At 39.1% G+C, this 12,266-nt stretch overlaps 1 protein-coding gene across 1 annotated transcript in view; it reads left to right on the top strand.

Moving 5' to 3' along the window:
- MRC1 (mannose receptor C-type 1) overlaps positions 1 to 12,266 on the top strand; it is a 114,217-nt gene that overhangs the window by 32,380 nt on the left and 69,571 nt on the right. The window contains exons 6-7 of the mRNA XM_086334153.1: positions 5,829 to 5,975; positions 11,035 to 11,220. Coding sequence (XP_086190279.1) covers positions 5,829 to 5,975; positions 11,035 to 11,220 — 333 coding nt within the window. The remainder of the gene's footprint in view (positions 1 to 5,828; positions 5,976 to 11,034; positions 11,221 to 12,266) is intronic.

Below are 12,266 nucleotides of genomic sequence, written 5' to 3'. Positions count from 1 at the left end.
CAAAAAACACAGGGGACAATCAAGCCTGCAATAGCTTTCCAGTTTTTTGAAGGGCAGAGAAGGCTCTGAACTAATTTCTTCATTGTCATAACATAGAGGTTCAGTTCAGTTCAGTTGCTCAGTCATGTCCGACTCTTTGTGACCCCATGGACTGCAGCATGCTAGGCTTCCATGTCCATCACCAACTCCTGAAGTTTACTCAAATTCATGTCCCTTGAGTTGGTGATGCCATCCAACCTTCTCATCTTCTGTCATCCCCTTCTCCTCCCACCTTCATTCTTTCCCAGCATCGGGGTCTTTTCAAATGAGTCAGTTCTTCCCATCAGGAGGCCAAAGTATTGGAGTTTCAGCTTCAGCATCAGTCCTTTCAATGAATATTCAGGACTGATTTCCTTTAGGATGGACTGGTTTGATCTCCTTGCTGTCCAAGAAGACTCTCAAGAGTCTTCTCCAACACCATAGTTCAAAAGCATCAATTCTTTGGCGCTCAGCTTTTCTTACAGCTCAACTCTCACATCCATACATGACTACTGGGAAAACCATAGCTTTGACAGAGAGATAACAGAATATAAAAGGAGACTAAATGATAAAGATGCAACTACATATACAGCAATTATTCTGAGAAAACAAAGGACCGGTGATGACAAAAAGTCTTCCATCTTATCCACCAATACCAACCCTTGTTAGTCACTTCCTGAGGCAGTGGTCCTCAGCCTTTTTGACACCAGGGACTGGTTTTGTGGAAGACAGTTCTCTCATGGACCAAGAAGGAGGAGTAATGGTTTTGGGTTCATTCAAGAACATTACATTTATTGTGAACTTTACTTCTGTTGTTATTATATTAGCCCCACCTCAGATCAGCAGGCATTAGATCCCCGAAGTTGGGGACCCCTGAGGCATTCTCTACTGAGTATGATTCTAAACTCCCAACCCACATTCCATCCTGTACTAATCTTGATTTATTAGGAAAGTGTGCAGGAAAGGATTAGTGACGTCTGCAGTAGGTGTGGGAAAGGATGGGTCATGTCTATTTATCATTTCTGTGATGGAAAATACTGGTGTGGTGTTTTTTCATATGATCAGAGTTCTTTTTAAAGCCATTGAATGATTTTTGCTTTTGGCTTAGAGGATTAAACTCTCCACTTTCTATGTTACAGTCTTATGATATTGAAAAGAAAAAGAAAAGCTTTGAAATAAGTAGGTGATATTTGGAATATGCTAAAACGTGAGAGGGGATTTTTTAGAGGAGACATGTTGATTTAAACATTAGATTTTACTCTGCAATTTGATTTTCAATGTATTGCTTCAGTGCGCGATGGTCACGAGTCTGTCATTAGCATTAGCTCTGCTCTCCTCTGGATGTGGGAAGTAAGCGTTGCTGCAGGGGAATATAAGATGTGCTTTTTTAGGAGTGAGAATTTGATTTGTCTGCCTTCTGACTCAGTCAAGTTAAATTGGAGACTTCCAGTTGACTCAGTCAGATGATTGGATAATAATTATTTATTGGAGGATTAGAGTTTATTCTTTGCTGCTTAATTGTTATAGATTGTTAGATCATTTTATTACTCAGTTTGAAGTGACAGTTATTGTTAGATTTAACCATTTGCATTCTAAGAGTTCAGTGAGAAAATTGAAGGGTTAACTTTGGTGAAAGTGAGGAATAAAATTAGAATATTAATGAGAAAAGAGATGTCCTTTCTTACTAAATCAAATTCCTGAGAAGTAGGTTTGAGATTAAATCAACTTCTGAAATGAGAGTTTCTTCAAACAAAAATTAGAAACCTTGTGGGATATTAGAAGTGGTTAATTGTATAAACTGTTTAATCAGCATTCAGTTTAGTACTTCCGAAGTAATACATCTATTAAAGTGCATCTACATTTTAAGTAACAATATTTTATATAAATGACATGGAAGTGTGAATGCAAATATGTAACTATAGTAACCATTTAAGACAAATAATTGATATATTAAAGTTGGTATTGGTGTTCTATTGGTAAATAGCTATATCACTATGATTTAATAGTTTATATATTAGTTAAGTACTACTAGCTGTGAAATATTGTTTCTTGAAAGTTTCTTTCTAGTACTGGTACCTTATCTGTTAGTTCAGTTATAGTGGAAGTTTGGCCATAATACCAACACATTTAAAAAGGTTTATCCTTATCACTAACAGTTTTTTCTTTCTGTGCTATTCAAGCAACTTCAAAACACTTTTGACAAAGGTTTTATGGAGCAGGTAATGTGATTCCATCTTGCAGGAAGGGAAAGTGTGGCCCAGACCCAGTTTGTATACATGGTCAGAAGTGACCAAGCAGAGTCATAAAGAAAGTGTGACTCATCATCCTGTCTTCTCTTGGGAGCTGCAGCTAGCTTTTCCAGTCCTGGTTTTAAAATCATATATTAAAGTGATAGAAAAGCATGAGAAATGTGGGTATTGATCCTTGTATCAAGTGCATTCGCCAAGCTGACTTGACCTGGTGTTTTAGTCATTTTCTAGTAAGCAATGGGATGAGAGGTTAGCTGTTAAAAATATTCTTCAATAGGCTGAGTTTAAAATCTTGAGAGAGAGTCTGAGCTCTTGGGAATACTTTGTCAGCATTTAGGGTGGCATATTACTACCTCTACGCTTCTGGCTTAGCTAAAGAATCCACCTGCATTGCAGAGTTACAGGAGATGCAGGCTTGATCCCTGGGTGGGTAAGATCCCCTTAAGGAGGGTGTGGCAACCCACTACAGTGTTCTTGCCTGGAGAATCCCACGGACAGAGGAGCCCGATGGGCTACAGTCCATAGGGTCACAAAGAGATGGACATGACTGAAGCAACTGAACACACATTGCTACTTCTAGCAGCTCTTCCTGTAAGTGCATGCAGAGAAGCGCAGCCCTTAGCACAGCAGCCATTGCTGCGCGTCATTACTCTGTAGTCTGTAACCAGGCAACAGGTCCTGCTCAGCCATTGGTCAGTGCCTCAGTGGAATCTTCCCACAAGCAACCAACCATCAAAAAAGGACAGTTAGTGAGGAGATTCAGACAACAGTGGAGTGGTGGTCTGAGGTGGATCGCGGTTTTCTCCCTGAGACCCTTCACTCACTTGGCCTTGGGCCAGAGGGCTGGGGGCTGTGTCTTGCTGGGCTCCAGAGCCCCCACCAAGGCCAGCCACTAGCCTTGGCCTGGGCCTTGAGGCAGTGGCGAACCTCTCCCTGTTCCTGCCTCTGTGACCTCGTGGTGGTGGCAGTCTGCCTGGGTCACAGTCTGTGGGACCTGGTCTCCCCTCTTTGGGTGGCCTGAGGAGCCTGAGGGCCAGTTGGGCTGGATACCTAGCTCCCTTCAGAGATGACAGCTGGGCAGAGTCAGGGGACCTGGTCCTGAGGGAGCCATCAACTGAGCTCTGCCTCTGCTTAGCCAGGACTGGGACCTTGGAGAGTCAAAGTTGTGCCTTTTTTTATCAGGACAGAGAATAACATTCGTTTGGTACAGATTTGCTTCCCTGATGGCTCAGACAGTAAAGAACCTGCCTGCAATGCAAGACATGGGGGTTCAAAGGCTGGGTCGGAGATCCCTTGCCTGAGAATCCCACAGACAGAGGAGCCTGGCGGGGTACAGTCCATGGGGTTGCAAAGAGTTGGACATGACTGATGGACTAAGTGGGGACTTCAGTAACTTTGGGGTTCTTGGGGGCACGAGACACCTATCCTCTTACATGGTCCTACAGTAAACAATTCTCTGTTCCAAACTCCAATGTTTTTTAGTATTGTTTGTCCTCCCTGTGCATCGGGGCACACGGACTTGCATTTTTGGTGACATTCTTCTCTTTTTCTCCTCCTATTGCCATCTTTCCTGCCTCTTCTTTCTAACTAGAAAAATTTCCCATGTCCAGCTAGTCTCTAAGCTGGTCCTCACAGTTAGCTTGACTTAGGTTTTGGGGAGGGTATTGACTATGTAGAATATGGCTAGTTTGAAATATTGTGTTAGTTCAGTTGCTCAGTCATATCCAACTCTTTGCGACCCCATGGACTGCAGCATGCCAGGCCTCCCTGTCCATCACCAACTCCTGGAGTTTACTCAAACTCATGTCCATTTAGTCGGTGATCCCATCCAACCATCTCATCCTCTGTCGTCCCCTTCTCCTCCTGCCCTCAATCTTTCCCAGCATTGGGGTCTTTTCAAATGAGTCAGTTCTTCTCACCAGGTGGCCAAAGTATTGGAGTTTCACCTTCAGCATCAGTCCTTCCAATGAATATTCAGGACTGATTCCCTTTAGGATGGACAGGTTGGATCTCCCTGCAGTCCAAGGGACTCTCAAGAATCTTCTCCAACACCACAGTTCACAAGCATCAGTTCTTTGGCACTCAACTTAAAAGCCCAACTCTCACATCCATACATGACTACTGAAAAAACCATAGCTTTGACTAGATGGGCCTTTGTTGGCAAAGTAATATCTCTGCTTTTTAATATGCTGTCTAGGTTGGTCATAACTTTTCTTCCAAGGAACAAGTGTCTTTTAATTTCCTGGCTGCAGTCACCATCTGCAGTGATTTTGGAGCCCCAAAAAAGTAAAGTCTGCTACTGTTTCCATTGTCTCCCCATCTATTTGCTGTGAAGTGATGGGACCAGATGCCATGATCTTAGTTTTCTGGATGTTGAGTTTTAGGCCAAACTTTTCACTCTCCTTTTTCACTTTAATCAAGAGGCACTTTAGTTCTTTGCTTTCTGCCATAAGGGTGGTGTCTTCTGCTTATCTGAGGTTATTGATATTTCTCCAAGCAATCTTGATTCTAGCTTGTGCTTCATCTAGCTCAGCATTTCTCATGATGTACTCTGCATAGAAGTTAAATAAACATGGTGACAATATACAGCCTTGACTTACTCTTTTCCCTATTTGGAAGGAATAGGGAAGTTGTTGTTCCATGTCCAGTTCTAACTGTTGCTTCCTGACCTGGATACAGGTTTCTCAAGAGGCAGGCCAGGTGGTCTGGTATTCCCATCTCTTTAAGAATTTTCCACAGTTTGTTGGGATCCACACAACAAACTCTTGTTATTTACCCCGCTATCATACATAAAATGAGGGGCTTCCCTGGTGGTTCAGATGGTAAAGAGTCCACCTGCAGTGCAGGAGACCTGAGTTCAATCCTTGGTTTAGGAAGATCTCCTGGAATAAGAAATAGCAGCCCACTCCAGTATTCTTGCCTGGAAAAATTCCATGGACAGGGGATTCTGGCAGGCTCAGTCCACGGGACTGTGAAGAGTCAGACACAACTGAGTGACTAACACTTTCAAACTTTAACTTTCATACATAAAATAGCCCAGTGTGAAAACTGTTCACGGTTTAAGATTTAGCTTTATTATTTGATCTCGTCGGGGGAAAAAGTTATTTCAAAGAAGTAAACTTACTGAGGCTTCCTTGGGCCAGTGGTTGGGATTTTGCCTTCCAGTGTATGGGGTACAGGTTCAGTGCCTGGTTAGAGAGTTGGGATCCCATGTGCCTTGCAGCCAAAAAAAAAAACCCAAAATATAAAACAGAAGCAATATTGTTACAAATTCAATAAGAACTTTAAAGATGATCCACATCAAAAAAAAAAAAGTCTTAAAAAAACCAAAGAAATAAACTTGTATAATCAACATTTTAAGTACTGGGATGAACCAACAACGGAAAAACAAATAGTATCCAACATAGCTTTTGCTCTGTAGGCAGTAAATATTTCTTTGTGAATGTATAGCAAAAAACTGGGGATCCATTAAATGCCAAGGATAAACACATGAGGTTGTGAGGGACTATCTACTTGTCATACTATAGTAATCCTAATTTTATTTTATTTTTTTCTCCAAAGGAAGTCCATCAGCAGAACCAGGAAAAAGCTGTGTGTCACTTAATCCTGGAAAAAATGCTAAATGGGAAAATCTACAGTGTGTTCAGAAACTAGGCTATATTTGCAAAAAAGGCAACACCACTTTAAATCCTTTTGTTATCCCCTCAGGTAAGTGATCTATTTGATCTGAAGTACATAAAATAATTTAGAGGTCAAATGACAGCCTAGTCCTAACTGTCGGCAATGACAGGTTTGATCGATCATTTATGGAGGCAACTTAATGATATTCCTACAAATGTCTTTGTCTTGGTTGCTAACGTTTCCAGAGTGTTCTCAGGTGTTCCAGCAGGAGCAAAACCATTAATAAAAAATTTTTAATAAATAAATAATTGTTAATAAAAATTTTATCTTCACAGTTGCCCTAGGTGGTAGGTATTATTATTCATGTGTTTTCAGTGAGGAAAAAGATACTCATAGGCTGTAAAAAATTTGCACATGTGACAGAACTGAAGTCCAAGCTAGGAAATCAATATCTGAAAAGGATGTTTTATTATGTCCTTGCTATGTAATGGCCTATCTGGGAGCCAGTGATATTTGTTTAACATAAACTGAAGTCTTCACTGAAATATAGTAAAACATCCCAGAAGTAGTAACTGAATTCTATATACAGGCTAGACCAGAGGGAAAAAGGGCAATTATGCTCTCTATTATAATTTTATAGAAGAATTAAACTACCAAGGCCAAACTGCATTCCTTCTTCAAACTAAGCAAAAGCGAACTAACTACACTTTTTTTCACCTTCAGCTGTTTTGGAGAGACACTTAAAACTTCAAAGAGACTTATGTATGTATGTATGTTCTCTGCTTGGGAAATCTGATAGTGTGGCATTCTTGACTTTTTTTTTCTCTGTGATTTTTAAAAGCAATTTCATTTATTTTAAAATATGATTGACATGGCTAGAAAGTCCAAGGTATGACATGATAAATAATAATTTCCTCCAGTGTCTTATTCAAATATGCATTTATTCTCTGAATAACTGTGTCTGAGTGTATATCCTTACCTAGTTATTCTATGACTATATAAATAAATACGTTTGTAATTATTTTTGTCTGTTTTATACAAATAGCAGCAGATAATACACTTTGCTCTACTTTTGTCACTTAATAACAATGTTGGGTGTTATTCCTTCTGGTACATAAATAGCTTCTATGTTCATTTTTATGGCTGTACATTAGCCATTGCAGGAAGAGACCATATTTTTTTTTGACTAGTCCTCTCCTAATGGAGCTTTAGTTTACTTCCATTTTTTTATTTTATAAGCAATGCTACAGTGAATAATTTTATACCTATGTGGTTTCATGTGTCTCATTATTCCTAGAAGTGGAATTGCTGAGGCAGAGTGTAGGTGTGTTTGGAACTTTAATGGATACAAATATGGCAGAGATTGCCAATGGATATAGATGAAGGTCCTGTTATTGGGTTTGATTATATTTTACAGGTTCACCCTTATAACTGTGGGCATGCCTTAGAGAGATTTCAGTAATTTTTATATTTCATCTCCTCTCTTCCTTCCATATGATAAATAGTATAATCCTCCCTCTTGGAAGAGCTCATATAATTCTCCTTCAGAAGATTTGGAATTGCCACTTTGGGAAAGAGGAGAATGGTGGTTTTATCATCCCTGGTATAGTAGGCAGAATTCTATAACTTGACTTTGTTCCTTAACCCTCCAGTTATAGTTTCCTACCGATTAAGTAGAAATACTAATAATACTTGTTCTCCTTGTGAATACTTGTTTATATTGTCAAGCACTCAGTCCATTATTCTTGTATCTCTTCAAGGCCTGTTACCGAACCAAACTTGGGTCTGCTAGCCCATGCACGGTAAAGCCAATGTACTGACATTAGGTTGCTGTGAAGGAAAGCGCAGTGTTTATTGCAGGTGACAAGCAAGGAGTCTAGGGCAGCTAGTGTGCAAAACACTTAAATCCTCAATATGTTTCAGCAAAGCATTTTTATTTATTCATTTACATTGGAGTATGATTGCTTTACAATGTTGTGTTAGTTTCTGCTGCACAACAAAGTGAATTGGCTATATGTATACATATACCCCTTCCCTCTTGAGTCTCCTTTCCATTGTCAACTCCCTGCCCCTCCAGTCCTACCCCTCTAGATCATCACAGAGCACTGAGCTGAGGTCCCTGTGCTATACAGCAGATCAGCAAAGCATCTTTAAAGGCTAGGTAAGGGAGGTGGATTGCAGGGTATGTGATAAGCTCAAGTACAATTCTCTGGTTGATGGTGAGGTATCAGGGCAGGGTCACAGGGGTTAATATTATCAATCCTTGGGCACCAACAGGTCTGAGGGCTACATGCCCATGATAATCAAGTAGTTAATTTCTTTCATTTGGTGGTGGTTTTAGCATCTGTAAAACAACTTATTAAACACTCAGAAGACACTGTTGTCTAGGTATTTCAGAGACAAGTTACAGCTGAGGATGTGGGAGTGGGGTCTGTTGAAGGCCCCATAAAGTCCTGCTGGGTTACATGCCTTATTTCACTTGTTAACTTTCACTTTCCATTAGTTTTTAAATTTTCTGTACTTCCTGGATTAGCATTCTGTCTTATTTATACACTCAAATAAGCCTGAGTTTGAAAAAACAAAGAGGAATATGAAGCACACGCAGTTGGTGACTCTCTTGAGCAAGAGTTCCACCTCATGTACTATTTGTCCTTGCAGTGCCACCCTGTTCATCCATGATTCCTGGGTCTCTGGGGCCGCACTGTCCAGTTCAGTAGCCTCTAACCACATGTGATCACTGAACACATGAAACACAGCTAGTTCCAAGAGAGTTATGCTATAGGTATAAAATATGCACTGGACTTCCAAGACATAGCATGACAAAAAAAGTTACCTCATTATTTTTAATTGACTATATGATCATGTTTTGAATATATTGGGTTAAATAAGATATATTTAAAACGAAAGCTACCTGTTTCTCTTGACTTGGGTACTAGCAAATTTACAATTCCATAGGTGGCTTCCATTTATGGATTTCCTTATGCCTCAATCAGATAGCATTGCTCTAGAGAAACAAGCCATCTTTTGTGTCTGCCCCAGGTAACCCCTCTTCATTGGTTGTTCTCATATTTTTTAATATTTTAGAAGTTTATCTGTTTAGTTTTTGAAGCCCTTAGAATATGCTGGCATTATTTTCAGCTTCTTGGGCAGCAAAATTAAAATATCCCACCAGAGGGCTCCAGAGAAATACTAAACTTTTTTTTTCTTGGTAACTACTGGAACTGTGTACAAGGAATATTTTCTAAAAATATGCATTTTTTGATGCAGATGTAAAGAACAGACCTGAGGATATGGGGTGAAAGGGAATGAGAGGGTGGGATGGATTGGCAGCAGCACTGACACGTGTACCATGTGTAAAACAGCTGGGGGGAAGCTGCTGCATATCACAGGGAGCTCAGTCCGGTGCTCTGTGATGACCTAGGGGATGGGATGAGGGCAGTGGGAGGTCCAAGAGGCAGGGAATGTATGTATGCATACAGCTGATTCCCACTGTTGTATAGCAGAGATAAACACAACCTTGTAAAGCAATTATATTCTAGTTAAAATTAACATATGCATTTTTCTATTATAATAATACAATGTTTGAATATCAGGACTGCTATTTACTTGAATGATGATTGTACACAAAATCTTGAGCTTATACAAAGGTGATGCAAACAGTCCCAGACTTTGAGAGAATATTGGACCAATGCATCAAATGACAAAGATACCTTATATTGAAACTTTACTAAGGCAGTACATTTGAGAATATTTCATATAAAACTTATAGAGATTGACATTTATTTGACAATATAGTTCCTCTTTAAGCAGGATATATTGCTCAGTTGCTCTCTAAAATAGTATCCATAAAATGGTAATAATAAGCTTTGTGTATTAAATATAACTTCAATTATTTTCCTGACAAATATTCATCACATTTATTCTGTGCCAGGCCCTATGTCATTTTAGGACGTATGGGGACAAATAAAGTGAGTCTCCTGCCTTCAGATGTTGTTACTGTCCCTTCCCCCACTCATTACTATTATAGTACATGTTTGTAATGTATCAATCATCAAGGTTATGAAATTTGACCCTAACTGTTAGTAGCAACAAATAGGATATTGGTCACTATTACTGATTTGATTAAATCATCATTGTTGTCATGTTTATAATTTATAGTCATATTATCTCAAATGTTTTCCAGTGCAGAAGAACACAGTGAGGATGGGTAGTTTAATATTAGTATTAATATTATTTACAATTTTTTATATATATGGATAGTTTGGTTCATGTGATGTGATTTGCTCATGGCAAATTCAGATTTTGGCTGAAAGACTTTGGAATTGAAATCCTTGTGATTTCTGCAATGTCACATGTCATCTTTTGGGAGAAAGTCAGTGGCAGTGAGTTGGTTCAGAGGCACAGGTGGCCAGCTCACAGTACCATGGTTTCAGAAGCTCCTTGGTGACTCCCCTACCTCCTACCCATTCTGTGCCCTGTGTCAACACATTTTTCTCCTGATTGCATTATGAGTTTTGCCCTCCTCTGAGGAATGAGTGGCTCCCTAATGTCCATAGAAGAGAAGTAAATTGAAATCTTTTTGAAAGATTTATTTATTTGGCTGCATTGGGTCTCAGTTGCAGCATGCAAGATCTTTGTTGCAGAGCACGGACTGTCTAGTTGTGGCACACAGGCTTAGTTGCCCCGTGGCATGTGGGATCTTAGTTCCCCAACCAGGGATCAAACCCATGTCCCCTGCATTGCAAGGCAGATTCTTAACCACTGGACCACCAGGAAAGTCCCCTTGAAATCTGTGCCTCCAATATATTTATAGGACATGGCTAGGACAGGTCTACTGATGATAAAATACAAAAAGAGATAATCTATTGTATCTTCATGTGGCCTTGTATGCATAATTGAAAAGTAAAAGAGATTTCTCATTTGGCTTCATTTTATAGTGAAAGATGGCTTCCATATCATTTTTAGTCTAATATCAAACACATTCTTCTCTATATTTTATGAATACCTATGCCAAAAAACAGAAAATAACTATTAGCTGTATTTGCCTATAATAATGAACTGTTTACTATAGAGAATGTTATTAATGGAAAATATTGTTACAATTAAAACTCTTTTAAAGTGTTTTCCAAACTCTTTTTTTTTCTAGAAAGTGATGTGCCTACCAACTGCCCAAGTCAGTGGTGGCCATATGCAGGTCACTGTTACAAGATTTACAGAGAGGAGAAGAAAATACAAAGAGATGCCTTAAGAGCATGTAGGAAGGAGGGTGGTGACCTAGCAAGTATCCACAGCATTGAGGAATTTGACTTTATTATCTCTCAGCTGGGCTATGGTAAGAACTTCCATCTATAATATGCTTGACTCTTGTCTTCCTGACTTACAATCTGTCTCTGGAAAATTTAATCATAAATGTTAAATTTTATAATCTAGATAAATTCAAATTAACAATTCAATAAACTTAGTGACAAATATTAATTATGCCTAAAATATAAAAATTGCATAGTAACTTAAAGAATTTCTGTCACTGAGAGAACATTTGATTTTTTCCTTTAAACAGTCTTCTTTAAACTTGTGAACAATATTTCACTTATTGGAATTTGTGTGTGTGGAGGTATTTTCTATTTTAAGGCCGATATTTTCTCTCACAGGAAAGGTCTCTAAATGAACTATCTCATCCTTTGGAGTTTATTTTCTCTGTTAATCTAGCTGATGCTGCTAGAATGATGAGCAGAAAAATCAAGAAGATGTTTGATTGGAGTGGTTAGATAGTGGCCTAAACCTTTTGAAGTAATTCATATATCCACTTTAGGACTATAATCTAAGAGATACAGAGTAAATGTAGAAAATATAGAAAACTAACATATTGTAAAGTTTTCAAAAATTGGCTCTATCAGAAACAATTGAAAAGTGGGTAAAGGACTTGGGAATGCTTATCCTGAAGAGGAGGAGGGTGAGGAAGGATGTAATAATGATGGACACCCCGTGGTACTTGCTGATTAAATGATGATCATTTTCTTCTTCCACTGATGAGATTGCTGAATAGCTGGACCTGTTCATTTCCAGAGAGCAAAACAAGAGGAAGTGGATGATGGTGATGCTGGGAATGCTTCCTGACACTTACTGTATGAAAATTGATAGGAGTGGGGGTAGGGGAGAAGAAAAAAACAGTGAACAAACAGATGAGATAAATTAGTCTCAGACAAGTACAAAAGATCCCCAACACTGCTGCTGTTAGTGCTTGGCTGAATGGAATCCTTCCTCCTCTGCTCACCTCACTGAATTTAGTAGGGTGATGATGTTCGACTAACTTGTAAATTTCTTGATTACTCTATATTTACCTACCCTGGAACACCTAGACTACACAATAATCATGTAATC

The sequence above is a fragment of the Bos grunniens genome, chromosome 13, assembly GCF_055505025.1.
Source record: "Bos grunniens cultivar Pamir isolate PY7600 chromosome 13, Bosgru_T2T1.0, whole genome shotgun sequence".
NCBI classification, from domain to species: Eukaryota; Metazoa; Chordata; class Mammalia; order Artiodactyla; family Bovidae; genus Bos; species Bos grunniens.
The sequence above is the reverse complement of the archived record's forward strand: the minus strand, read 5'-3'. Positions and strand labels throughout refer to the sequence as shown.